We start from the raw sequence: 24,801 nt of genomic DNA, 5'->3' as shown, positions 1-24,801 counted from the left end.
GTTTTATAATTTATTGTAAGATTTTCAGCTCACCAAATTCTAAAAAAATTATTAATTATCTGACTTATTAGGTCTTTATTAAGATTGATGATAAATCTATGGTATCATTATCCTTTATACACATATACATACACAGTTTATTACACAGATAGCAATTTAAGCTTTTAAGGCTTAGAATTTCCCTCCAAACACTATAATTTCCCACTGTTTGATGCTTTATATAGTTTAAACCTTCCAAGTAAATTAATTCTTTTTTCAAACTTGGGTTTATAGAATAATTAGAGATGGAAAAACAAAGAGTATTTTTGGGTTCATTAGAATGTCTTTTAAAAAATCCTATGTTTTCAGACATTTTAGGTTTGGCAATACTCAGATTGAATTTTGCCAATGACTTTTTTTCTTTTCTATTCAAACCCACTTATACGTCAAAGAAAATTCAATCCGTATGTTCCTGATTCATTTGTATTCAAGTCATCAAAATGTTGTTTTGTCAGACTATTGTTTAATGTCCAAGAAACATTATAAAGTTCTTTTTTTAAATAAAACTCTAATATCCGTTTTTCTTTGAATGAAGTTGTGGCATAATCTTTAAGCATATCAGGGTAAAAATTAAGATTTATAGATAGATATTTCAAAGTTTCACTTAATTTTATAGCCAAATCAAGAAAGCAGATTTCAGAGGTATTAAAGTTTCAATTTAAATTCCATTGTAATTGATACTTAAATATAAGATAAATAAACTTATTATTATTGTTACAGATAAGAGAATGTAAAGTTTTGATTCTTATTTTTTGATATTTAATTTAATTTAATTTAATTAAGGAGGATAAATAAAGACAATAAGTAGCTCCAATCTGGAAATACAAATTCTAAGAAGAAATAATTAGGAAAACTAGATTCAAATCTTGGCTCTGACAAGGTAGTTCATATTATAGTCATAGCATTAATAAAATCGGTATAATAGTAATAACTTGCAGGGACAGTGTGAGACTGTAAGATAGCAATAAAAGGTCTTTATGCTGAATATCAGGGTGAAGAGAACATACAGAGACTTTGCACTTATTCCAGGGGGGACTCATTTAATTTAGAATCAATTTCTTTTTTTTCTTTTCTTCCTTTTCTTCTTTCTTTCCTTTTTTTTTTTTCTTTTTTTTTTTTTTTTTTTTTTTTTTTGACTAAGGAGGTTGTACAGATGACTAGATGATTAGATGGGATTGGGAGGGAGACAAACCATAAGTGACTCTTAATCTCACAAAACAAACTGAGGGTTGCTGGGGGAAGGGGGGTTGGGAGAAGGGGGTGGGGTTATGGACATTGGGGAGGGTATGTGCTTTGGTGAGTGCTGTGAAGTGTGTAAACCTGGTGATTCACAGACCTGTACCCCTGGGGATAAAAATATATGTTTATTAAAAATTTAAAAAAAATTAAAAGAGTTTTAGATAAATTTGCAAATGATAGTCCACTGGAAAAAGGCAGGATTGTTGATATGTTCTTAAACGTCAAGTTGGCAGCACAATGTATAGACAGCTGTGTTATTAGGCTCATGTCTAATAACTTTGGCTAATAAAGTGATTATTGGTAGGAAACTTTTAGATTAGTCCTGTATGGGATGTGAAGTCAATAGAAATGAGCACTCAGAGACGAGGATCGTGACTGACTGATTGCTTACAGTGGTTAGATATTTATAGGTACCAGAGACTATCAAATTATCAGTACTTAATGTAGTACCTTTCTTGAGTCCCAATCATCTTATTCTTAGAAAACGTAGATATTTGGGGAATAACTAATTGTTTCAATGAAAATAAGGGAAATAAGCTTTTTGTCACTCGATAGGCTTATAAATGTAGGGATAACTGATTAAAGGCTGGTCTATTTTACCATCAGAATACATTTCCAGGAGTGCCTGGGTGGCTCACTTGGTTGAGCATCTGACTCTTGATTTCAGATCTGGTCATGATCTGAGAGTCCTGAGATCAAGTCCCGTCTCCAGCTTTGCATTTGGCTCTGAGTATGCTTGAGATTCTCTTTCTCCCTCTCCTTCTGCCCCTCCCCCCAGTGGGTGCACGGATGCGCAAGCTCTCTCTCTCCTTAAAATAAATAAATAAATCTTTAAAAAAGAAAAAGAAAAAATTTCCGACCCAAAGATGCTTTAGTATAAATTACTAGCATTTGGCTTCATAAGCTTATTAGCATCTAGATGGGTTCTTACAAAATTGTAGAATTACAAGCCATATTTTAATGTTTGTAGAAGATGTGGGTAAAGAAATATTGGTAGTCTTTGCTAAAGAGTCTTTTCTAAATATGTTATCCTGATATTTATAGCACATTGCGTAAAATCCCCACTATATATATGCCATTTTCTATAAACTAATCGGAAGATGGAAGGTATCTTATGAGTTCATTGGAAGAACATCAGAGAAGATCTTCCCGAAAAGTCAAGGAAACAAATCATTGTCCCACGCTAGGCAGTAGTTATATTTCCAGACATCATAAAGTGTCAAAATTAGAGCATTTTTTTCTGCTTGTTCATATACAAGTGTTTTCTCTGTTCTACTTTTAGAAATTACACATATCAGAACTTTTCTAAAAGCAAATTTAATCTATTATTTTCACCATTATTGTACAGACTTAAAAAAACACATTGACTTTACTTATTAGCACTATTAGATTGAAAGTGGGTATTTTTGAACTTTTATTGCCCAGGGTTCTAACATGTGGGTTTTTTGTTGTTGTTGTTTACTGCTTGAAATTGACAGCTGCCTCATGTACATTAATAATAAGGAATGGAATTAATCATTTTTTCCACAGCCTTGAGGTGTGTGCTAATTGCTCATTTTTCTTACTATGTGCAGAGTAATTTAACCTACTGATAAAAATCATCTTCAAAATTGCAGTGTCCTGTAATTTTTTTTAAATACACTGTGTTAAAAATTGGATTTTCCTAAAATTCCATGACATCTTTTGAATTACAGAATATATATCCCTTTTTTTTTTACTTTTCAAACTTCCAATTTTAAATTTTTTAAATTTAAACTTAATTAACATATAATATATTGTTAGTTTCAGAGGTAGAGATGGATGATTCATCAGTGTTGTATAATTCCCAGTACTTATTACATCACATGCCCTCCTTAATGTCATCACCCAGTTACTCCATCCCCTAACTCCCCTCCTCTCTAGCAACCCTCAGTTTGTTTCCTATAGTTTAGAGTCTCTTATGGTTTGTCTCCCTCTCTGATTTTGTCTTGTTTTATTTTTCCTCTCTTTCCCTAAGATTCTTTGTTTGTTTCTTAAATTCCACATATGAGTAAGGTTATATGCTAATTGTCTTCCTCTGGCTGATTTATTTCACCCAGCATAATACCCTCTAGTTACATCCAGAATATATATTCCTAATTAGGAAAATATATCCTAGTCCTCATGTCATTATATATTAAACAAACGTACAAGGTACTAAAGATTCATTTACCTTTGTGGAATGCGAGTATGTTTATGTGAGGCAATTGAAGAGTTCTTAATGTAATATCCGCTTAAATTTAATGTCCTGGAATCTGCTTTCTTAAAATGGAAATATTTGGTTATATAAGTTTGTTGTGTTACCCTTAGGATTCCTAGGACAGTCGTTTTTACCTCAGGGGAAAAATCTGTAAATTAAGCCCCTGTGTTGTCATATGACTATTTATCTGTGTCAAGGATCCGATGATCTATGTGGTTAGTTAATCTGAATATCAGCTGACATAGTGCTAATAAGTAGCAGAAGAAATTCAGAGATCAAGGGTGGTATTTTTCTTTTTGTCCTGCTGTTTTGACTGCAGTTTCCCATTATTTATCTAAGTTCAAAAAGTTGAATTATGTCTGCTTATCAGAGGATCTTTTAAACATTTTGAGATTTGATAATATTCTCTTCCCTTATCTGAACTTTATCTTATAAAGCAATTAAGTCACTTTTGTTCATAAAACCATATGGCTCCTGTTAGCTGAATTTATGATGATGACAATTGGTTTCAAATAAATAAATGAGTCTCCATATCCAAGAAATGGCAAGAATCACATATCTTGCTAAATGTTCTGAAAATAAGAAGGAACATATACTCCTATGATTTGTTCTAGGTAAATATTAGTATAAATGAAGTAGTTCTTTATGTATTGTTTAATGTTAAGGATAATTAGAGCATACTTGCTTGACTTTTAGATGAATATGTAAGAATAAATTAGGAAGATAGCTGAAGAATAGTTAATTTCAGATACTTACATAAATAAATAAGTAAAAATTGAACTTTTACTTCACAGTCCAGAAATTAAATCAATGTGGAAATTTAAAAAAGATAGCTGATTTAGGTACAAGGAAAAAAATGCCTAATAAACGGAAGTTGATGACTACAGAATAATTTGTACTATGAAAGAATGAGCTAAATATGACTGGAAGAATCCACCATTTATTTGACATTTTCTGTAGGCATCATGAGATTTCATGAAATAATTTATCAGGTAATTGTAATTTATGAGCTTAGATTTATACTTCAACCTTATACATATATAAATATTATGTTCAGAGAGGCTGCAGTGAATAGAAATGTGCCATCTTAAAGGAGCTCAATATTAAATAGTTGCATTCAAACCAAAACTCAAGATATATAAAATTAGAGATGGAGAAACTGGTAAGAGAAGCAAGAAATGTTAGACAGTTCATGAACTTTCTTTCTTTTGAGGTAACTGCGTGCATGCATGTGTGTGTGTGTGTGTGTGTGTATGTGTGTGTGTGTAGAGAAAATATTCAGTCATAAACACATTCTCAAGGAGTCATGGAGGAATCAGATATAAGTTCTTCGTTGATAATCTATAATTGTTAATTTCTAGAGTGGTCTTGTGACAGAATTTAGAAAGATTATACTTTCTTTTATGTTAAGGTCCACAGTAACATTTTCAGTATTGTAACAAAACATAAAACTTAATCTAAATTTTTCTAGAATATTTTCTTTAAAGTGGCTTCTATCATATTTCTACAGAATTTCAAAAACATTAAAACATAAGTTTATCTATGGCAGTGTATTAGTTTCTAAGAAACATGCTTTGTATGAATCAAGTCATGGAGTGATATTTATAAGATGGCTAAAAGAAACAACTGCATTGGTCATTTTATGTGAATGTTTCAGAAAAGTTCCCATTGAGAAGAATTCCATATCTTTTTTACCATATCTTTATGGTAAAAATAACTAGATGTCTATGAAAATAAATATGACATAATTTCTCTTGGGGTTTAAAAATCAGTATTGTTAATTTTCCAAACCCATGTAAGCTGTGACCTATGGGTTTTCTAACCCGTGTAATGCATTAAAGAACATCAGAGAACATATATCTTTCCTCTAGGCTTCAGAATTTTTTACTGTTTTCCCACTGCATAAAAATGAGCAAAATCATCAATAAGCCTTTCATGACCAGGATAACTTAACGTAAATATTGGAGCACTGGTAAATTTGTGCTTTGCTCAACCCAAGACGTTACTAATTCTCTTATTAGTCATATACAGTTTTCATAAACTATACTTCATGTATTTTCCAACTCACTCTATTTTTCAAAATTTACTTTCTATCTACATAAAAATCTGTTTTTTTCAAGATTTTATTTATTTATTTGACAGAGATCACAAGTAGGCAGAGAGGCAGGCAGAGAGAGAGAGGAGTAAGCAGGCTCCCCACCAAGCAGAGATCCCAACGTGGGGCTCGATCCCAGAACCCTGGGATCATGACCGAAGCTGAAGGGAGAGGCTCTAACCCACTGAGCCACCTAGGTGGCCCACAATCTGTTTTTTTAATATCCTGATTTTCACAGTGTTTTTTACTGACATCAATTATTCTTTCATGTTAATATTTTATTTTATTTAGTTCTTTATGATTAATCTGAGTTTTACTTCCTAGATACATCTTTAGTTCATTCTAGATAAATATTCAAACCATGTATTTGCTGTGATGGTCAATTGCAATAATATTAATAACTAATGGAAACTAACATTTACTGAGAGCTTACTGAATGCCAGGCATTTTGCTAGCTCTTTTTTTTTTTAAGATTTTATTTATTTATTTGACAGAGAGAAATTACAAGTACACTGAGAGGCAGGCAGAGAGAGAGAGAGAAGGAAGCAGGCTCCCTGCCAAGAAGAGAGCCTGATGTGGGGCTCGATCCCAGGACCCTGAGATCATGACCTGAGCCGAAGGCAGCGGCTTAACCCACTGAGCCACCCAGGCGCCCCATTTTGCTAGCTCTTTAATGTCTACTTTATCTTCACGATTATCCTATTTTATACATGAAGAAACTCAGCCTTAGAAAGATGAAGAATTTTGCCCATGAATCTAACAATGACTTATTTTCAGAGCCAGGTTTAATATACTATGATTTTCACAAATTATACGAATTTTGTACAAATTCTAAACTGAAAAAATAAATGTATTTTTGGAATTTCCAAATTTAAAAATACTATTAATAATGATCGTTATGGGACGAAGTTGAAGTTTGTGTTGGCTCTGTTGGGAGTCACTTTTGGGTTTTTGTATTTTCTGTCTGGAATTGAATTGTGATCTGCCCTACAAAAGGTAACAGCATTTTAACCATATTTTTTGTTTTCTAAATCTAACGACTTCAGCATTTCTTTCAGCCCCTTACATGATTATAGTTAATTAGATAAATTCATAAATTAAGAAGGTAACTTTTTCTCTGCCAGTGATTCACTTCAACATGTAATTAAATTAGCCAAATTTAATTTCTTTATTTTGAATTTAATAATGAACATCCCTTTCCCTTACATACAATGTCTTTCACTAATGTATTTTGATAGGTTCTCCTCCCATTTTCTCTCCCTTAATCCATATTCCCCATCATGGAATCCTCATATCCACCTCCCTCACCGCCCTTTTCAATTGCCAACGGGTGCTCAGGTTTGTGAAGCCAGGGTACAGCAAAGTCGCCCTGAGGCCAGTCAAGCATGCAATTTCCAGATTTATGAATTTACTATTTTATAAAAAGTTGGTGTGAAGTTAACCCTTTCTCCCATCTCACCTTCCCATCTTCCAGCATCAAAGCTGACAGTGAGCTGGTATTGTTTCAACCCTAAAGAGATCTTGGACTACCTGAATTGTGTTTTGGGAGCAACACATTGGGGTAATTCTTTCCTAAAAAATTTGAAGGAAAAAAAAATCCTTGGTCAATGAAAGATGTTTTTAATTGTTCATGTGTTTGTTTTGTTTTTTTTTTTTTCCCTGTAAGTTGAGCTTAATTGGGTGATGTGCTTTTCTAAAAACCTTGCCTTTTGACCAAAGTGATTAGAATGTAATTTGTAGATGTTTTAATTCTGCTGGAAATGAAGAATCATGATTCTGGTATCTTTTAAAATATTACATCTTTTTTTGATACCTATATTTTTTTCTCTGATCAGTATCCTGAATGGGCCTCTTGTAGCCTAATTTAGTCTTATATAAAAATTTGTAGAGAGAAAATGATTTTCTTTTATAAGTAGATATTGATTATGGAATATATTCAGTAATAAATGGAAAACCTTGAATATGCTTTTTTACCATGGCTCATATGTTTTAAAACTAGGTTTTAATGGCATTTTACTTTGTTTTAATGTATAGTATGTATACATTTCAGTGAGAGATACATGGTAATCATAATTTTCTTATCCAAATTTTAGCATCATAACTCAAAAACATACGTGAAGAAGAGTTTTGAAATCAATGATTTAAAGTAGGCAGAGACAAACAGGAGTTAGTTAGTCTTGCTTCATTATCTGGTGAAAGAAGTATTTTACCATTTTTTAGATTTCCCTTAATGAAAAGGGATATGGAAGTGTTTGGCTACATCTGTATTTCTGTTTTTGATTTTCCCTAATTCAGAACAGTAACTATGGATCACCGATCTTGCCAAACAAATGCCAATGTCAGGGACATATGCCAGTTTTTGTTGTTTGTTATATTCCCAATTCTAGACTCTAATTCTGGTTTAACTAATGATCTGAGGGGTAAATATTTTCATGGTAATATTGATTTAGGGCCATGAAAAATATGAGATTCTCCTTATTCTCACCATGCACTGGAGTTAACTATGTCTTTGCCATTTTTCGTTCCATTGTGAGTTTAACTTATTGCTGGTCTGTATTTTTCAAAGACATGTGTAAAAATAAGAGCAGGATGGGTTTTGCATTATGAGCAGAGAAAACAGTGGGAAGAAAAGAGAAGCTTCAGTTGCTATAAGGCATGCTCAAGCACCATGTTCTGTGCTGCTGAGAATTAAACTTCGGCACACTTGGCGTGGGCTCATGTGCAAGAGAGGAAAACCAAAAAAAAAAGAGACACAAAAGTGTAGGACAACCAGGGCCCATAGTTGTGTCATAAGAGGTGATCAAAATTTGTAGAGGAAAATACCTTGTGAGGGAAATTACATATTCCAGCTCCTTAAAAATGCATGCTAATTTCTCTGTAGTATGACAAGTTTTGATTTGAATGGAATATAAACTGAGGACATCACCTCAGTTCCATGGCTGGCAAGTCGTGTTGAATCCTTATTTTCTTGCTTACTAAGGAAAGTCCGACCTTGAACTTAACAAAAGCAGCGGCTATACCACTGTTCTTCCAGACACCATGTGTGTATCACTGACAGATCTGAGATGGATGGTTTTCCTCCAGTCTTCTCTAGGTAGAAAGCAGAAACTCAAGACAAAGCAACAGCCCCAACCAATCTTTTTTTTTTTTTTTTTTTTTTAAAGATTTTTATTTATTCTTCAGAGAGAGAGGGAGAGAGAGCGAGCACAGGCAGACAGAATGGCAGGCAGAGGCTGAGGGAGAAGCAGGCTCCCTGCTGAGCAAGGAGCCCAATGTGGGACTCAATCCCAGGACGCGGGGATCATGACCCGAGCTGAAGGCAGCTGCTTAACCAACTGAGCCACCCAGGCGTCCCAGCCCCAACCAATCTTTAACAAAGGGGTACACTATGTACTTAAAGGAATAGCAGACTACTTCAAGGTTCACAGGACTGAGTTAAAAATCTGATCCTTCTCTGAGTCTTATTTTATTCATTTTTAAAATGTAATCCTTGCCTTATTGTACAGAGTAAATACGAGGTAGATGAATCTTCAATAGATGGCAGCTGTTTTGTTGTTACAAGTATTGAATGAGTTAAGCTTCTCAATTTCCACTTTTCTTGATCCTTTGGGAGGGCATTCTTATTACTACTTTTGGGTACCTGTTATATTTATATGTGGAGGTATTTACATGATTTCTCTCTGAAGGAATATAGCTGATAGAAATATAAAAGATTTACTTAGGCTACGAAATCAGATGTTGCTGCTGAGGGTGACCAAAAGGTACCACTCTTGGGACCCAGTTGTTACTTTGTATGCGGATGGCTCAGAGGGATGCTTTTCCTCTGGGGAATGTCATGGCATCCTGGTGGTGTGACTGGTCATTTATGTGAGGCAGGCCAGTTTATATTTTTTGCCAGAGCCAGAGACATGAGAACCTGGTGAAGAAAAGTTCTGCTTTTGTTTCACTCAAATGTATGTTTTGTGATCCGGCATTCATATGTGAAGGGAAGAGTTAAATGCCAAATGTCTTTACTCTTCTTTTCCCCCTCAAACGTAGACACTGACGATAGCATATGTATTTGGTATCTTAGTATCAGTTCTTCACTGCAGATTTTGGAGAATATCTTTTGCTCTCTTCATTCTCTTTGATCAGGTGTCCGAATAAGATTCCTCTTCATGTTGGTGGTATGGACTAGCCCAAAGATTCTGGAAGTGGCTTGTGATCATTTCACAGGTTCATTTATCAAACTGAAAAGAAAGATCAAACCTTTAACAAGCCATGCTTTTCTGTTATGGTAATAATTCTTTTGAATCATATATAAGCTGGTCAAAAAGAGTGTTTCTTTTAGACACACATCAGTTTCTTAAGTAACTGTATTAAGTTTATTCCAAAGACCACTTTCACCTCCTAGAGATAAAATGAAGTGTGAAATTAAATTAATTTCACTGCTATCAAACACATTAAAATGAGTTTGAATTCTAAAAGCTTTTTTCACTGGTATCTTAACACATCAAAAAAGTTTTTAAAGACTCTGGGTGGATAGTCTGCTGAAACTCTGCCTTGTTAGAGTTTTACTTAAATCTATGATTTTAAAGGAAAGACGTGTGTGTGTGCACGCACGCATGTGCACACTTTTTTTATTTTTAAAAGGCACATAATAACTGGAAAAAAGGCTAAAAATAATTCACCCTTTTCATGGTTTTGTGAAAAGAATGTTTCTGCTTTCTTAAAATAAATGAGGACTGTAAGACCAACTGCTAACCAATCTTTTGGGAGCATGTGACAGATGATGTCTGTAAAGCTTGTAGGGTCTCAGGGGAAAGGCACTATATATAAAGCAAAGAGCTATTAAAAAGTAAGTGCTTACGTGAAGGTAAACTGCAGTTCCTAGTTTGAGATTCATATTTCCGCCAGCTGAAAACAAGGCCTGAGTCAGAGACATTTGTTGGGCTCGTCAGACCTGAGACAGTAAGCCTCCTCATCTCGGAATGATGTCCCATGGAAGGAGACCGATCGTTTCCATCACCTCAGCTCCACTCTTGGTGCAATAAAACACTCGAGCATTCTGGACGGCTTCCACAACTAGGCACAAACCTGGCCCTGATCCTTAACGGTTCTTGGTCCCTCTTTCCGTAGGCCCTCCTTCCTAGACTCTCTTGAGCTGCAGTTCTCAAGTTTTTGCATCCCCAGCCCATCATGCCTCTACTCACTGTGCCAATGCTTCTGACCAAATAATCTACTTTTTTCTTCTCATCTCCACCACTTTTTCAAGCTGCGGGGCACATTATAGTGCCTTCAACAAAATGTTTAGAAAAAATTTCAAGTCTTTAAAAGTTGTGGGTTTTTTGTTCTTTGTTGTTGTTGTTTTGAGAAAAGGAGGGGTCTGGGGGAGGAGCAGAGGGAGAGGGAGACAGAGAACCTTAAGGAGGCTCCATGCCCAGTGTAAAGCCTGATGCGGGGTTTGATGGCACGACCCGAAGATCATGACCTGAGCAGAAACAAGTCAGAGGCTTAACTGACTGAGGCACCCAGGCACCCCCAAACTTCAACTCTTTAAAAAATTTCTTCCTCCTTTAACTTCTTTAACTTTCAGTCATCTCAGGTATAGAGGAAAATGGAGTTCTTCTACTGCTGCTTTACCAGGAATGGTAACCACATTTCTTGTCTACAGATAATTTTCAACTCCTAGTTTATGTCACTGTGTCAGGATAGGGTTCTCAGTTGTCCTCTGTGGAGTTCAGTCCTCTGATGTGTCTTTTTACTATCAGCCACAGAGTCCTATCCTATTTGCATATATTATGACATTTGTCCTTTTGTTTTTCATACCTTTTCATAATGAGTGTATAATTATAAATATATAATATTTAATATAAAATTAAGCAGTTATTTTTAACTTACTCTTTTAAATGTCAGTATAAAAAAGAGAATGGGAACATCTAGCAAAGGCATTACATGCAGAGCCCAGCCTGTTAAACACAGTCTCAGGATTACTTTGAAGAATCAAAGATCTTACTACCTTGCATTCATTCTAAAGTTCAAAAGCTTTTCCAGAAGTCTCTTAACAATGAGTTTTCAGTATCACTGAAATAGTTTATAATCCCAGATTTTCCTTGCTTTTGATTGAGGTTATAAGCAATGGAAACCATCTTGAAAATAAGAAAGTTCTGAGCACAAACATAAAATTCTATTTGTGATACTTCAAATCTGTGTACTTATATCTGGCAATATGCCAGTGTTTTTACTATAAAACTAGAAACTATGGAAATGTTATCAAATTATAACAGAGTTGAAATTTATAGCTAGATTACAACCTGCTTAAGTTAATTTGAGTTTAAATGTATATGGAATTTAAATAGACAAAATCCTGTCTTCCCTGCATTCCTTAAAATCTGATATAAAGATGATTTAGTCTGTATTCTTAGTAGAGAATTCTGCACATTTTAAATCATCTGTTTCTAAAAAGGGTAAAATTCCAGTATAATTTAGAGTCACAGAAACTATAATTTAAGAGCACCAGAATCAAATTTAATCACAGATTGAAAATAAATGCAGATCAGAAGGGTATGTGGATTGGAAACAATGCACTGGTTTGTCTTCTATGAAATAGTCCATAAAGGATGCTGCAAGAGTCTTTTTCAAGATGAAGGATAGGTAATTTAGGCACAGGTTCCATCCCAGGTGTTTTGGGTTAAGCAGTCAATTACTGTGGGTTTACAGGAGGAAAAAAACTGGAATTTATGCAAACATCTCAGAGCGATATCAACGTTTAGACTGATAAATCCCCAAATGCATGTTTTTCAAACTGTGTATTCTGCAGGAAACTAAATGCTCATATTTGGAACCACTTATCCTTATAGTATCAACATGCCTCCAAAGAGCTGTTTTATGTCAGAGCCTCCTTTAATAACCCTATTTTTAAAGAAATAAACATTTTCAAAGTCACATTTTCCAAAAGGAATGGTCTGAAATGCAAAACCAGTAGGTTTGGGATAGATCTTTTGTTTGCCATTCTACCTTCGTGATGACTGTACATTTCAAATAGTTCGTTGTGCCCTTAGGCACATGTGAATACAATAACCTGACCCCCTTGCTTATACAAAGGCATGAGGGTCAGAGTGGCAGGTCTGGAAGTCTCCAATCTCCAGCTTCAGTTATGGCAAAATTGATCAAGTTAGAGCCCCAGACTCAGACATTTCCCTCTTGATTTTGGGGTGAAAAGTGTAATCATTTCTTCGGAAGATATCATCCTAAACCCATTTTTACTCACTCTGTAGTTAGTGAAACTGAGGAATAATATCCACATATATTTGCTGCTTAAATTTTCTCTTTTCCCTTACACACCCTGGGGCATTGTTTTGAATTTATTCTTTCCTGGGTTCTTTCCCGTGATGTTGTTCTATGCTCTGTGCTTGGTGAAATAAACCTAGCAATGTTCTGGCTATGCCTAGGCCTGCCTAAATCCTAAGGGGATGAAGCCTCAGCCCAAGCTCGTCCCCCTTCTATTTAATATTCTTTTCATTACTAGACCCCATTTCCATTTTCACCATATAGTCAATCTTTAATCCTTCTATAGCTATAGGTTTTAGTTAGAAATCAAATGTAAGGATCCCCTTTGAAAAATAAAACCACAGTGATACATACATACGTATAATTTTCCCAAATCAAAATGTTTTAGGTAAGGCTTCTTTATACATTTGCAATATCTAAAGCACACTGTACATTTAATAATAAAATTCAACATACTCAAATCAATTTTATAAAAGAGTCACTATTTTCAATACATGCAATATAGTCTTCCTGTTAACACTTTTAGCAAAAACAACTGCTCAGCCCTTCAGAAAGGCTTGGTCCTCGTAATCGGTACAGGTATATTGTGTCTGAAGGCACAGGAGCTCAAGACCAAGAGTGACTGAGCAAGCATTAACGTATGGAATCTTCATAGTCACCTCATTGCTGAAGTAAAAAGGAAACCAAAAGGAAACTTAATAATATCAAAAGTTATTTTAAAGGGAGTTCACGTTGGTTTGAAGACTACTTTGCTTCACACACAATATCCACCTTTGTAAAAACCAAGAAACCCATATTTGTACCATACACACATCTTTACAGTTTTCAGAACATAAACCTTTTAGAGCAGTATTATTTCTCCACAGATTAAAAATTACAGTATTGAAAGTCTTTAGAATGACAATAAAAGAAACTCTCTTGCAAACCCGGGGAAACTTGGAACTTTGCGTTAAGTGCTTGTTTTACTATAAAAGGGGCAGTGTGCGTTGTAATGAATGGAAAACTCACTTTACCTCTATTCCATTTGCGAACATCTTGTGGCAACCTATTTTAGTATTAGAGAGATCATATATTAAAAATGATTTCTGCAGTCATGGATGTACACAAGTAAAAATTTAGTTCCTGTTAAATTAACACTTCATTAAAAAATCAAAATAAAAGCTCAACAAATACATTTTATGTTGTACTCCAAGAGAGAAAAAAATTATTTTTGAAGAACAGATCGCCAGTTATTCTATTCCATAACAGTCAAGTTTCTCAGTTCTTTTTTTTTTTTTTTTCTCTTTCGCTGAGCTCTCTGTCACTGGAAACATCTTAAACCAATTTCAAGTGCTGCACCTGAATAAATATGTTGTAAAAGTGTTTATGTATTGAAGTGGGTCAGTTCAAGGTATGGTATTTGGCTGGAACTTCTAATTTCTCTTTTTACAGCAAAAGGGCTGCCAGAAGGAGGAAGTCTGAGCTGAATTAATACATTTGTTACAGTGGAAGTAGAATGGAAACTGCTCTGACCACAAATCAAACTGCCTCTTTCATTTATGCCAGTGATAGAGTTTTTCTAAGAAATATAGACTCTGGCAGAGAGCCACTGTAAGTTTGCATTTAAAAGAGAAACCTATATGCTTATTTGTTTAAGGTTTACTGCCTTGATTATTTGGAAGTTCTTTCTTCGGTAGGACTGGGTACAGTGGCGTTTGTGAGGCAGATCCCGCCCGTTTTAATAATTGTGGGAACCAAATAAATTTCCCCCAATACGTTGTAGGACAATTGATGAGGCCACGGATGCGGCTTGGATCAGTACACATGCTTCCTTTTTTTCCTTTTTTTAACCAATACCTCCACATTTTAAATGTCCTTTAAGGACCTCTGTGTCCCTCCCAACAGCTGCACAGCCTCACATGACACGGTCTCATTTTCTGACGGTAGAAGGTCTCTGCACAATACAAGTATACACAAAAGTGTTTATGCTGCCAAAATAAATTTTGTTAAGAGCAAGAGTTTATTTGCTAAAATGCCATTGATGCCGTTTCAAGGACTTGTTTTCCTTTTCTTGTTTCTAAGGTGGGTCAGGTCTTATAATGGACTGAGGTTACTCCACAGTCTTTACTGAATAAATATTTTAAGAAAACATGCACATCTCTCAGGGGGCAAGGCAGAGTCAATCATGCACATATTTCAAACCACATTATATATGACTCTTAAAAGATTGGTAACTTCTGTATCTAGAGTAGAAACTTTGCATGAGTTTTTAGTAATTCTCAACTAAATTTACAACCTAAGGTTAAATAGTTCATCCTCCTTGGGTGATTTTCATGGAACTAGCTATCAGCCAATGAGAGATATATATATCTCAGATAAAAATATATATAAATATATATATTTATAATATATAATATTATATAATATGAATAATAATATATAATATATAAACTATATGTGTATAATATAGCCACAGATATATATATATATTTTTTTAATTCAGTGTTTTTTTTTAATTAGGAGAACATAACTAGAGTGAATTGTAAAGAGGGGAAAATAGTAATACTTAACTTCTAGAGTATTTGTAGAACCAAATTAAATATTGCATGGCAAACACTTAGCAAAATACCTAGCACATACATAGCAAGTGCTCCAAATACCTTTGGCATTACTGTTAGTATTATTATTACTACACAATTGGAGAGGTTCTTTATTAACAAATACTTCTAGTCTCTAGGACACCTTGACTTCTAACGCATTGCTGTGCAGGCTCTGGTTGCAGTCATTCTCTGATACACAACCACATCAGCGGGCTCGGAAGGGTCTGGCATGCAGACTGGTTTAAAGACAAAAGTGAGTCTCCAAACTCACCTGGAACTTTTCTTTCATAGTCTCTAGGCTTGGTTAACAAGTTTCAAAATCTCTTCAGTAAACATTCAGGTGTATCCAAAACTCAGAGAGGGAGGAACTCTGAAATTGCCCTGATTACTTCAAAATACTTGGCATTGAGAAAGAACTGGAATGTAAAGCAAAACTCCATCTCCAGCAGGGCTTCTAGAATGACCTGTGATGTGAAGAGCTTTAAGTAGAGCATAGCTTTGTAAAGTTTGCTGAGCACAGGCCAGAGGTGAAGGGGATGGCTCTCAGCACTAATTAACACTTGAAAGGCTTGAAAAAGCTGAAGAAAGTAGAAACACCCAGCCAGCCATTCAGCTTTTATCACTTAGAGGAAAATTATAGAGTATTTAATGTAGAAGAGTCCATAGCTAATATTTTTGAAATTGTTATTTAATGTGGACATTTCCAGGCTGATGGTAATCAAGCCTTTCCGTCTGAAATATTGCTGACTTCCAGGTCTGAGAAGGATCAGTTAGTGAAGGCAGCCTGAGGGCCTTCTGTGGTGAAGAATGATGCAAAATGTAAGACCGAGCATGGATAATTGTCTGTACCGGCAAACTTTCCATGTTTATAAAAATCTTTGGCCTGCAAGGAAAACATTCTGATAATGTTTTCAAAAATAATGTTCCTTTTTCAAAGCACCCTCAGAATTCATTCACGTCAGGTAAACCTTCTTTCTTTCTCGTAAACCAAGTGCTTGCGCTTTCTGTTCCAGGACGCAGTATCAATGTAAAATCCGCGGGTCTTGTGGGAAGACACGGGCCTCAGTCCAAACAACCGTTCATGGTGGCCTTCTTCAAGGCAAGCGAGGTACTCCTTCGATCCGTGAGAGCCGCTAACAAACGGAAAAATCAAAACCGCAATAAATCCAGCTCTCATCAGGACTCCTCCAGAATGTCCAGCGTTGGAGGTAAGATTAAGCCGAAGCAACGGTTGTGCACAGAGAGTTATGGGGTCATATGTTGCAAATCAAGTAGCCACAGTAAATCTACCCTCTGGATATACCTTCGTTTGGTCTATTAAATCATCTGGCAATGTTTCGAACATCCTTAGAATGTTTCATCAGTGAATCACTCAGTAATTCATTTCAAAATAAGTATGACTTGCCTTTGTATGTTGAAAGATTCAGTTCAAATTAAAATCAAGCTGGAGGTAATAAAATTATGAAATGGCTACATCAACAAAGTCTAGTCAAAACTCAACTACACAACTCACTGAGCTGACTTCCCTGGGGCCTCTCAGACGTGGTTGGGCAACCAGGTAACTCAACAAAAAAAAGATTTCTTCAGTACTTAAGACGACAGATGTGAAGCATGCAGTTTCCATTCTCTCTGACAATAAAAGCAGCCGAGATTATATGGAAATTGAGGTACCATTTACATTTCCATTAATTATTTGGAAGACTATTATCTAGATAATCTGCTTTGTGTGTGTATATATACATACACACCTATGTATAAAACCTAGTAACAAAATATTACAGATGCACAATGATCCCAAAGTGCTTGCAATTTAATCCATCAACTGATAGAAAAGGAGATAAAAGTACAGTCGACCTGAATGAATCCAACTGCCAAAATCTGAAGTTACAGAATCATTTTATTTATACCAGTAAGTACCTTGTTTAGTTCAGGCTGCAAACAGACTTTCATAAGCTGTTCTTAGATGAAAATGATGGCTGTTTTATTCCAAGAAATTTTCTTTATCTCCAAAAAGTAAATCTGTTTGAAGGGGAAAATTTATCCTGGAACATCCCAACTTAGTACAATATGTTTGTTCATTTGAAAAATATGTGTTCTGTGTTAATGGCCACCATATGCAGTGTATTGCCAGGCCCAATGGATGTGCTGGTGAACAAAACAGACGTGATCCCTGCGTATGGTATTCAAGCAAATTAGAATGCTTTACCCTTCCAAAAAGACACATTCAGGCAGTATTTACCATTATTCCTGAAATCTTCATTCCGCCCCCCGCCGCTCCTGCCCCGGCACTTGAAACTGATAAATCATACTATAATTTTTTTATTACTCAAATATGTATGAATGGTTCTAAATAAAACTGTATACATATCTATATGTGTATGTGTGTGTGTATATATATATTTTGCATGCCCCTGGGACTTTCAGCAAAAATACCAAATTGGAATTCATTGGAATCTTCCTAAAATATGAGCACCAGGGCAATTGTATTAGAAGTCTATTTGATATATTTAGTAACAGAAATGAGGAAGATTTCTATATGAAATTACATTATACTGAATTACATGCTATATATAGAGTAATATTGTAAAGTAGTTTTCCTGAACAAATAAGTTTAACTGTATTTTTCATATGAAAGTAAAACATGATATTAGTGCCTTGTTACAAAGCTATTTTATAAAGATCTTCACAAGGTATTTAGCTTGGCAAAAATTATAATTGCTGAATATGAAAGATGGAGAAAAATAACTTTCTAAGACCTTTTCTTCCTTATAAATACTAGCCTGTCAAAGTTGTATATTTTTCTTTTCATGTAGAATGGTTCTGAAATTGGTTGAAATGTTTTTAATTTGATGTAACAGACTGCATTAAGAAAAAGGTTTGTTAAGCCATGAATAGAAGAGTGAATAATTTTTGAGGAAATTACAAAGGGAAAAGTGTAAGTCGCATACTTATTATTAGAGCGTCTAAGGACTGTGGCAATGGCGTTCCAGAGACTGAAATCATCAAAGTCCTTTTCCCTATTGGTGAACTCTATTTATCTTCTCTCACTAACCACCAGAAACAAATGTACTTCTATAACTAGAGATGAATAAAACACATGGAGCAGAAATCATGTAACTTTTCACCAGTTTCCTAACACCATTTAGAGTACAAAATTTATTCTACTGATATTTTCTTTTTAAAAAGTTTGTCATTGGCAGCCATTTCTGTGAAATAGGTGGTAGATAGTTTTGGAGCATGATCATATTTTGGTACTAAGAAAGAAAGTAGCTGGTTTGTGTCTATAAGACGTAACCTTTCAATAGGTAGTAATCAAGGAGCTGGGAAAAGGTCTCCAAGGATTTGGCCTAACAGACAGGGGTTTAAGGAAAGGGAATGCTAATATAAACAAAAAATTTGATACTTAGGAAACTTGAAATGCCAGTGAAATTTTAAAATTATTCAAATATAAATAATAAATGCTGTAATAGTACCAAGCCTTTATAATAAAATACTGTTTGAACACTACAGGGCTAAGAGAGAAGCCAGTGAGGGGGAAGAAAGTTGTATTAGATGTTTGCATGATTACATTTTTTTCTGTATGTGCCAAATGTCGAAAGTCTCAGTTCAGGAGAATTAAAATCCAGGTCATTTTTGCTTTCTGTACCCAATTTTTTCCCTATTTCAAAGAGTCTTACCTTCCAGCTTCTCAATGATCCTTTGTTCTTCTATACTCCTATGGAAAATCTTAGAACAATGTCTAGCACAAAATAGGAAATGGTTAAATAAATTAATGTATCCACTGAATGGAAAAAATGAAATTCTTCTTTCAGATGAATATGCACAGAAAAAGTGTCCCCAGATTTTTTGCAGAAACTGTCCCTCGTTGTTCCTCTTCAGATATTTGGCAAGGAGACTGAGCAAACACATTGTGTGAGATATTGCCTCTTTCATGAGGAGGCAGCACAGTGGATGTTTATTTGAATTTGGGTAGGGAGGAAAGGATATGGAGGTGATAGCTAATTTTTTAGTTAGCTTAAAAAGGCTTTAGGTACCTGGGTGATAAGGTCTTAAAGAACCTACTGAGAGCAAGATACTCTTCTAAGGACTAGATGAGTGCTGAAAAGAACAGAGTACTAAGAATTTGGAAGAATTAATAAGACAAACGGCAAATCCTGGTTTGCTGTAGAATTGTTTGTAAAGATTGCTGACTGTGTGCTGGATATTAGGGACTTTTGAAGGTGAATCCAATCCTTGGTGGCCCTGCCTGACACCATGTGATTTCTTAGGCCAAGTCTTTCCAAGAGTCATTAAAATGGAAACATTCTCTACTTACTCTCAACTCTGATAGGTAATGTCTTTTGCCTAATATAGACAATGTAAACTCATATCTCTTGGACAACCAGATGTTAATCAAAATCAGAAAGAATAATTATAACTACTTCTTTAGAATGTTTTATATCATATAATTAATACATATTTTCATTATTTAAAGATAATAAAATCATCAATAAAACTGAAGTTCTCTCTTGCACACCTAAATCCTTTTGTGATAGGTTACTTGGATACACTTATATCAACATAATACCTATACTCGCAAATCTTTACCTCCATATATGTATATATATTAAATATATATTTTGGAGAATGTATTTTATTATGTGTGTTTAATCACATAAATGATATATTGTATGTATTTTTAAGGACTTTTTTTTGACAGACAGAGATTACAGGTAGGCAGAGAGGCAGGCAGAGAGAGAGAGAGAGAGGAAGGGAAGCAGGTTCCCTGCTGAGCAGAAAGCCAGATGCGGGTCTTGAACCCAAGACTCTGGGATCATAACCTGAGCTGAAGGCAAAGGCTTTAACCCACTGAGCCAGCCAGGCACCCCTTTAAGGACTATTTTTTAAAGCAATTTTCTGTTCTCAACAAGATTGAGAGGAAAGTACAAAGATTTCCCAGGGGTGCCTGGGTGGCTCAGTGGTTTAGGCCTCTGCCTTCTGCTCAGGTCATGATCTCAGGTTCCTGGGATCGAGCCCCACATCGGGCTCTCTGCTCAGCAGGGAGCCTGCTTCCCCCTCTCTCTCTGCCTGCCTCTCTGCCTACTTGTGATCTCTCTCTGTCTATCAAATAAATAGATAAAAATCTTAAAAAAAAAAAAGATTTCCCATATACCCCTGTCTCACACTGCCTAGCCTCCCCCATTATCAACATTACTCATGAGAATAGTGCTTTCTTACTAAGGATGAATCACAAGGATGTATCTATAATTGTCCAAGTGCATAGTTTACATTAGGGTTCACTCTTGGTGTTTACATTCTGTGGGTTTAGACAAATATTTAATGACATGTATCCATCATTGTGGTATCATACAGAGTACTGCCCTCAAAACCCTCTTTCCTCTGGCTCTTCATCCCTCCCTCCCCTTAGCAACCACTGATCTTTTTATTATCCTCATGGTTTTGACTTACAGGAATATAATAGAGTTGGTTTTATGGATTTTTTTTAAACAATATAGCTCAGCCATCTTTCAAACTGAGTGACCTCATTCTTTTTAACTGTTGCAATATAGTCAACAGCGCTTGTATCAGAGTTTATTTGGTCACGCCACTCTTAAAAGACATTTTGGTTGTTTCCAAATAGGGGCTCTCAAGATGAAGGCTGAAGTGAAAATCTTACAAGGTGGCACATGTGAGAATGTTTCTGATCCACTTGATTTCTATAATAATTAACACTAAAAACTGTTATTTGTGCCCTGAATCCTACAAAAGTTTTGGAAATCCCTCCTAAAACAGCAATTTTGGTGTCTATATTATCTATTTGTATATTTATTTACCTATCATCTATTTCATTTTGTCATTTAGTCCTGGGTCCACTACTTACTATTTGTATAATGTTGGACAACATGTCACCTTTCCCTGCCTCCATGTCTTCATCTGTAAAGTGAGATATTAATAGTGTTTGCTCCCTAGGATGAGATTACATGAGTTGTGAGGATTAAATGAATTAATATGTGTAAAGAACTAAGAACAGTAGGGTATGTTTATTTCATGTTAGCCATTAACATTGTTACTTCTGAAATGAATTCATGTGGTTTGGTTTTTCAGAAATGGTACATAAAGAATTTAGACTCTTACAGCTGAGAAAAGTAGAACTTCTCTTCACAGAAAGTAACAATACTCCTGGTCACTTAATTGGAATTTCTTGGTCTTTGAGACTTCAGAAGAAAGAAGGATGTTCGAAATTTTAACTGATTTGGCCAATCTACCTGAGCAACTAATTATATAATATAAAATAAATGTATCAATAGACATTAATGCTTTGTGTCTCTTGCCAAGTCTCTGTCTAGAGAGAATCCTTAGAATATATCTGGGCATGATTTACTGTAAAAAAGATTTATTCAGTATTAAATAAGTACCCTTTGTGTAATATGCACAGTATTAACTATATACTGAGAAAAGATGGATAGCTGAGCATCTTGCTTCTTAAAAAAATACTCCCACAGACAATAGGAAAGACATGAGCGTTAGTAATTATTAAGAGGTCAATTCTATTAGAATAGGTTTAGAATACTGAATAATAGGAAAGATAGAGCACCTAAGCAGCCCTGGTTATGGCTCCAAAGACTTCATGAAGAACTTATGGAAAATGTCTATAAAGACATTTGGAGGGGTGGGTGAAACCATTGCAGACTGATGTGCAGTTACAGAGCCATGTACCCATGTTCAATAGCTGGGCATACAAGTTTTCTAGTGTGAGAGGTGTGAGAAAAGCTAGAAAAGTATGGAGGGACCAAATTATAAAGACTAGGGTATGCAATAGTATGTGGTGTCTTCATGCAGGCAATTGGAAAAAGGAGTGCCATAACCAGATAGACATTTTAAAAAGTTATATTTGACATCAGAGTGAAGGATGGGATGCCAAGGGAGGAAATTGAGAGCCCAAATAATGATTAGGAATCTAATCCAACACTCTAAGCAGTGAAGATTATAAATTGGAGAAAGGGGAAATGGAAACCAAAACATGTGAGTGAGACCAGCAGAGGGTGAGAAGACAGGACTCTGGATCTGGAGTGTCAAGAATAAGTGGACGGTATTAGGAAAAGACATGGATGTGAGCTCAGATGAAGCAAGGGACTTGACAGTACCATTGAAAATAAAACAACAACAACAAAATCAGCAATGCAGACTCCCATGGAAGTTTAGTCCTTTCATTATATGCAAGGAGAAAAAGCAATTCCATAAAAAAGACAAAGACTTATGGTCAGAGATGTAGGAGGGAGAGCAAGGGTGGACTGTTACCCTGTTACCCTAGGACAAAGTTACTGGAAGAGGATATTGAGGAAGAATGAGGTAACCAAGAGAGCAAAGGGCTTCCGACAGGTTATCTAGACTAGAAATCAGTTAGTGAGTGGACTTTGCGGACCAGTTGAATGGTAAGACATGAGAGAGGAAGAAAGAAAGTCAAGAAACTTACCAAATGTTCTTACTTGGGTCACTCGATGACAGGTGATCCTATTAACAAAGTAGCAAACATCTAAAGAGTGCAAGGTTTGTGGGCAAACCTTTTGTCAGTAAGCTCAAAGATGAGGATATTAGTTGGATCATCCTTGTAGGCACTTTGCTAACCAGAGTTAAGCAAACATACCAGATAGTTGTTGTTTTGTGGTATCTGTTCTACATCAGACATTTCTACACATAGACAAATACATATATTCATTAAAAACATCAATAAATGTAATTCCTAGTGGGTTGTACATTAATTCAAGCAAGGAATTCACTGGATATGGAAGATTGTGATTAAGATAGAATAGTAGTAGCATTTTTTTTCTCTTCCTTTTTTTTTTTTAATTTTTTATTTTTTATAAACATATATTTTTATCCCCAGGGGTACAGGTCTGTGAATCACCAGGTTTACACACTTCACAGCACTCACCAAAGCACATACCCTCCCCAATGTCCATAATCCCACCCCCTTCTCCCAAACCCCCTCCCCCCAGCAACCCTCAGTTTGTTTTGTGAGATTAAGAGCCATTTATGGTTTGTAGTAGTAGCATTTTAAGTCCTTCATCTTTAAAGGGATTGTTAGGTGCTTGGGGTTTATCATGAATTTCTCTACCCCCAGGGCCATATCAAAATTATTAATCAAAATCAAAACCAAATCAAAATCAAAACCAAATCAAAATTATTAATAGTCTATTATAGCATCATTCCTGCTTCTTTACCACTTATACCTTCATCTATTTGTCATTTCCACTTTCTATAAATTAGCAAAAATCCCCATGCCTAGGTGCTGTCTTCCTTTGTCTCCTTTTCCTGTTGGGAACTGATCATGAGAATGCTAACACCTCTTTTGTTTTTGAAACATGGTATCTCATTGTCTCTGACTTGTTTAAGCTTTTGACATGACAGTCTGTTTTGAATTTTCTTTTCTTTTCTTTTCTAAATATATCGACATTTCATCCCTTAAAGAAGCCAATCTTAGATTCAAAAAAATAAAAAATGAAATCCATATTATTATGTGGAGTTGTCTGGATTTAATTTTTTCCCCCTACTTCCTTGCTAAGCTAGCCCATGTCTATTTATTTGGTTGTCTGTTTTTCAGAGACTGGTGGACAGACCTTTGAACTGTTATGTAGAGTTCAGACTTTTTTGCAGGGGGGCACTTTTAACCTCTATGTAGTTTTTTTAGCAATTTTTTTTCTACAACAAAATAATGTCTTAAAAGTTTAACTAAGAAAAGGATTAAATTTGTACTGTTTAGAGAAATTGATCATAAAGAAGTTTACGTAAAGTATTTAACAAAACTTACAATATTTTGGCCCTGGTTTCCCATAGTGTTACCATTAAAAGACAAAATGAAGAAATGCTGCATTTAGAACATGGGCATTTTGGTTGAGGAATGTCAGCATGGTTTTCTAGAGTGCTTGTAGCACCAGAACATTTTAGTAATTTCTGTTAGAATTCTTCATTTGTAGGCAGGTTAATCTATGGTAGGTGGCATTATGTCCATTTCATGTTAATTTTCCAGGGGCTATCAATCACTATTTTTTAGAGATACATAAATTTCATTTCCTTGCCCCTCCTCCTTTAGTTTATTCTGCCAACCATTTATAGTAAACCTAACTGCAGACTTTGCTGGTTTGGGTACAACATTTACTTCACTCATCCATTAATTTTTATTTCTAACAGAATAAGCATATGGTCCTCATGCTCTATGAAATCAGACTCTTGGAATCAGATTCTGTTATAAATTTCATTGCTCATTACCTTTATGTGATGTTACATTATATACATCACTTAGTACGAAAAGCTGCATAGATGGAACAGATCTATTTTGACTTTAAGTTGTACTTTTTTTTATAAACATGGAATTCATATAACTA

At 35.1% G+C, this 24,801-nt stretch overlaps 1 protein-coding gene across 2 annotated transcripts in view; it reads left to right on the top strand.

The window, feature by feature from the left end:
- Positions 1 to 24,801, top strand: part of BMP5 (bone morphogenetic protein 5) — a 115,677-nt gene that overhangs the window by 80,654 nt on the left and 10,222 nt on the right. For both annotated transcript variants that reach the window (XM_059178289.1, XM_059178291.1), the window contains exon 4: positions 16,453 to 16,647. In XM_059178289.1, coding sequence (XP_059034272.1) covers positions 16,453 to 16,647 — 195 coding nt within the window. The remainder of the gene's footprint in view (positions 1 to 16,452; positions 16,648 to 24,801) is intronic.

The sequence above is a fragment of the Mustela lutreola genome, chromosome 6 (genome assembly GCF_030435805.1).
Source record: "Mustela lutreola isolate mMusLut2 chromosome 6, mMusLut2.pri, whole genome shotgun sequence".
NCBI lineage: Eukaryota > Metazoa > Chordata > Mammalia > Carnivora > Mustelidae > Mustela > Mustela lutreola.
The sequence above is the reverse complement of the archived record's forward strand: the minus strand, read 5'-3'. Positions and strand labels throughout refer to the sequence as shown.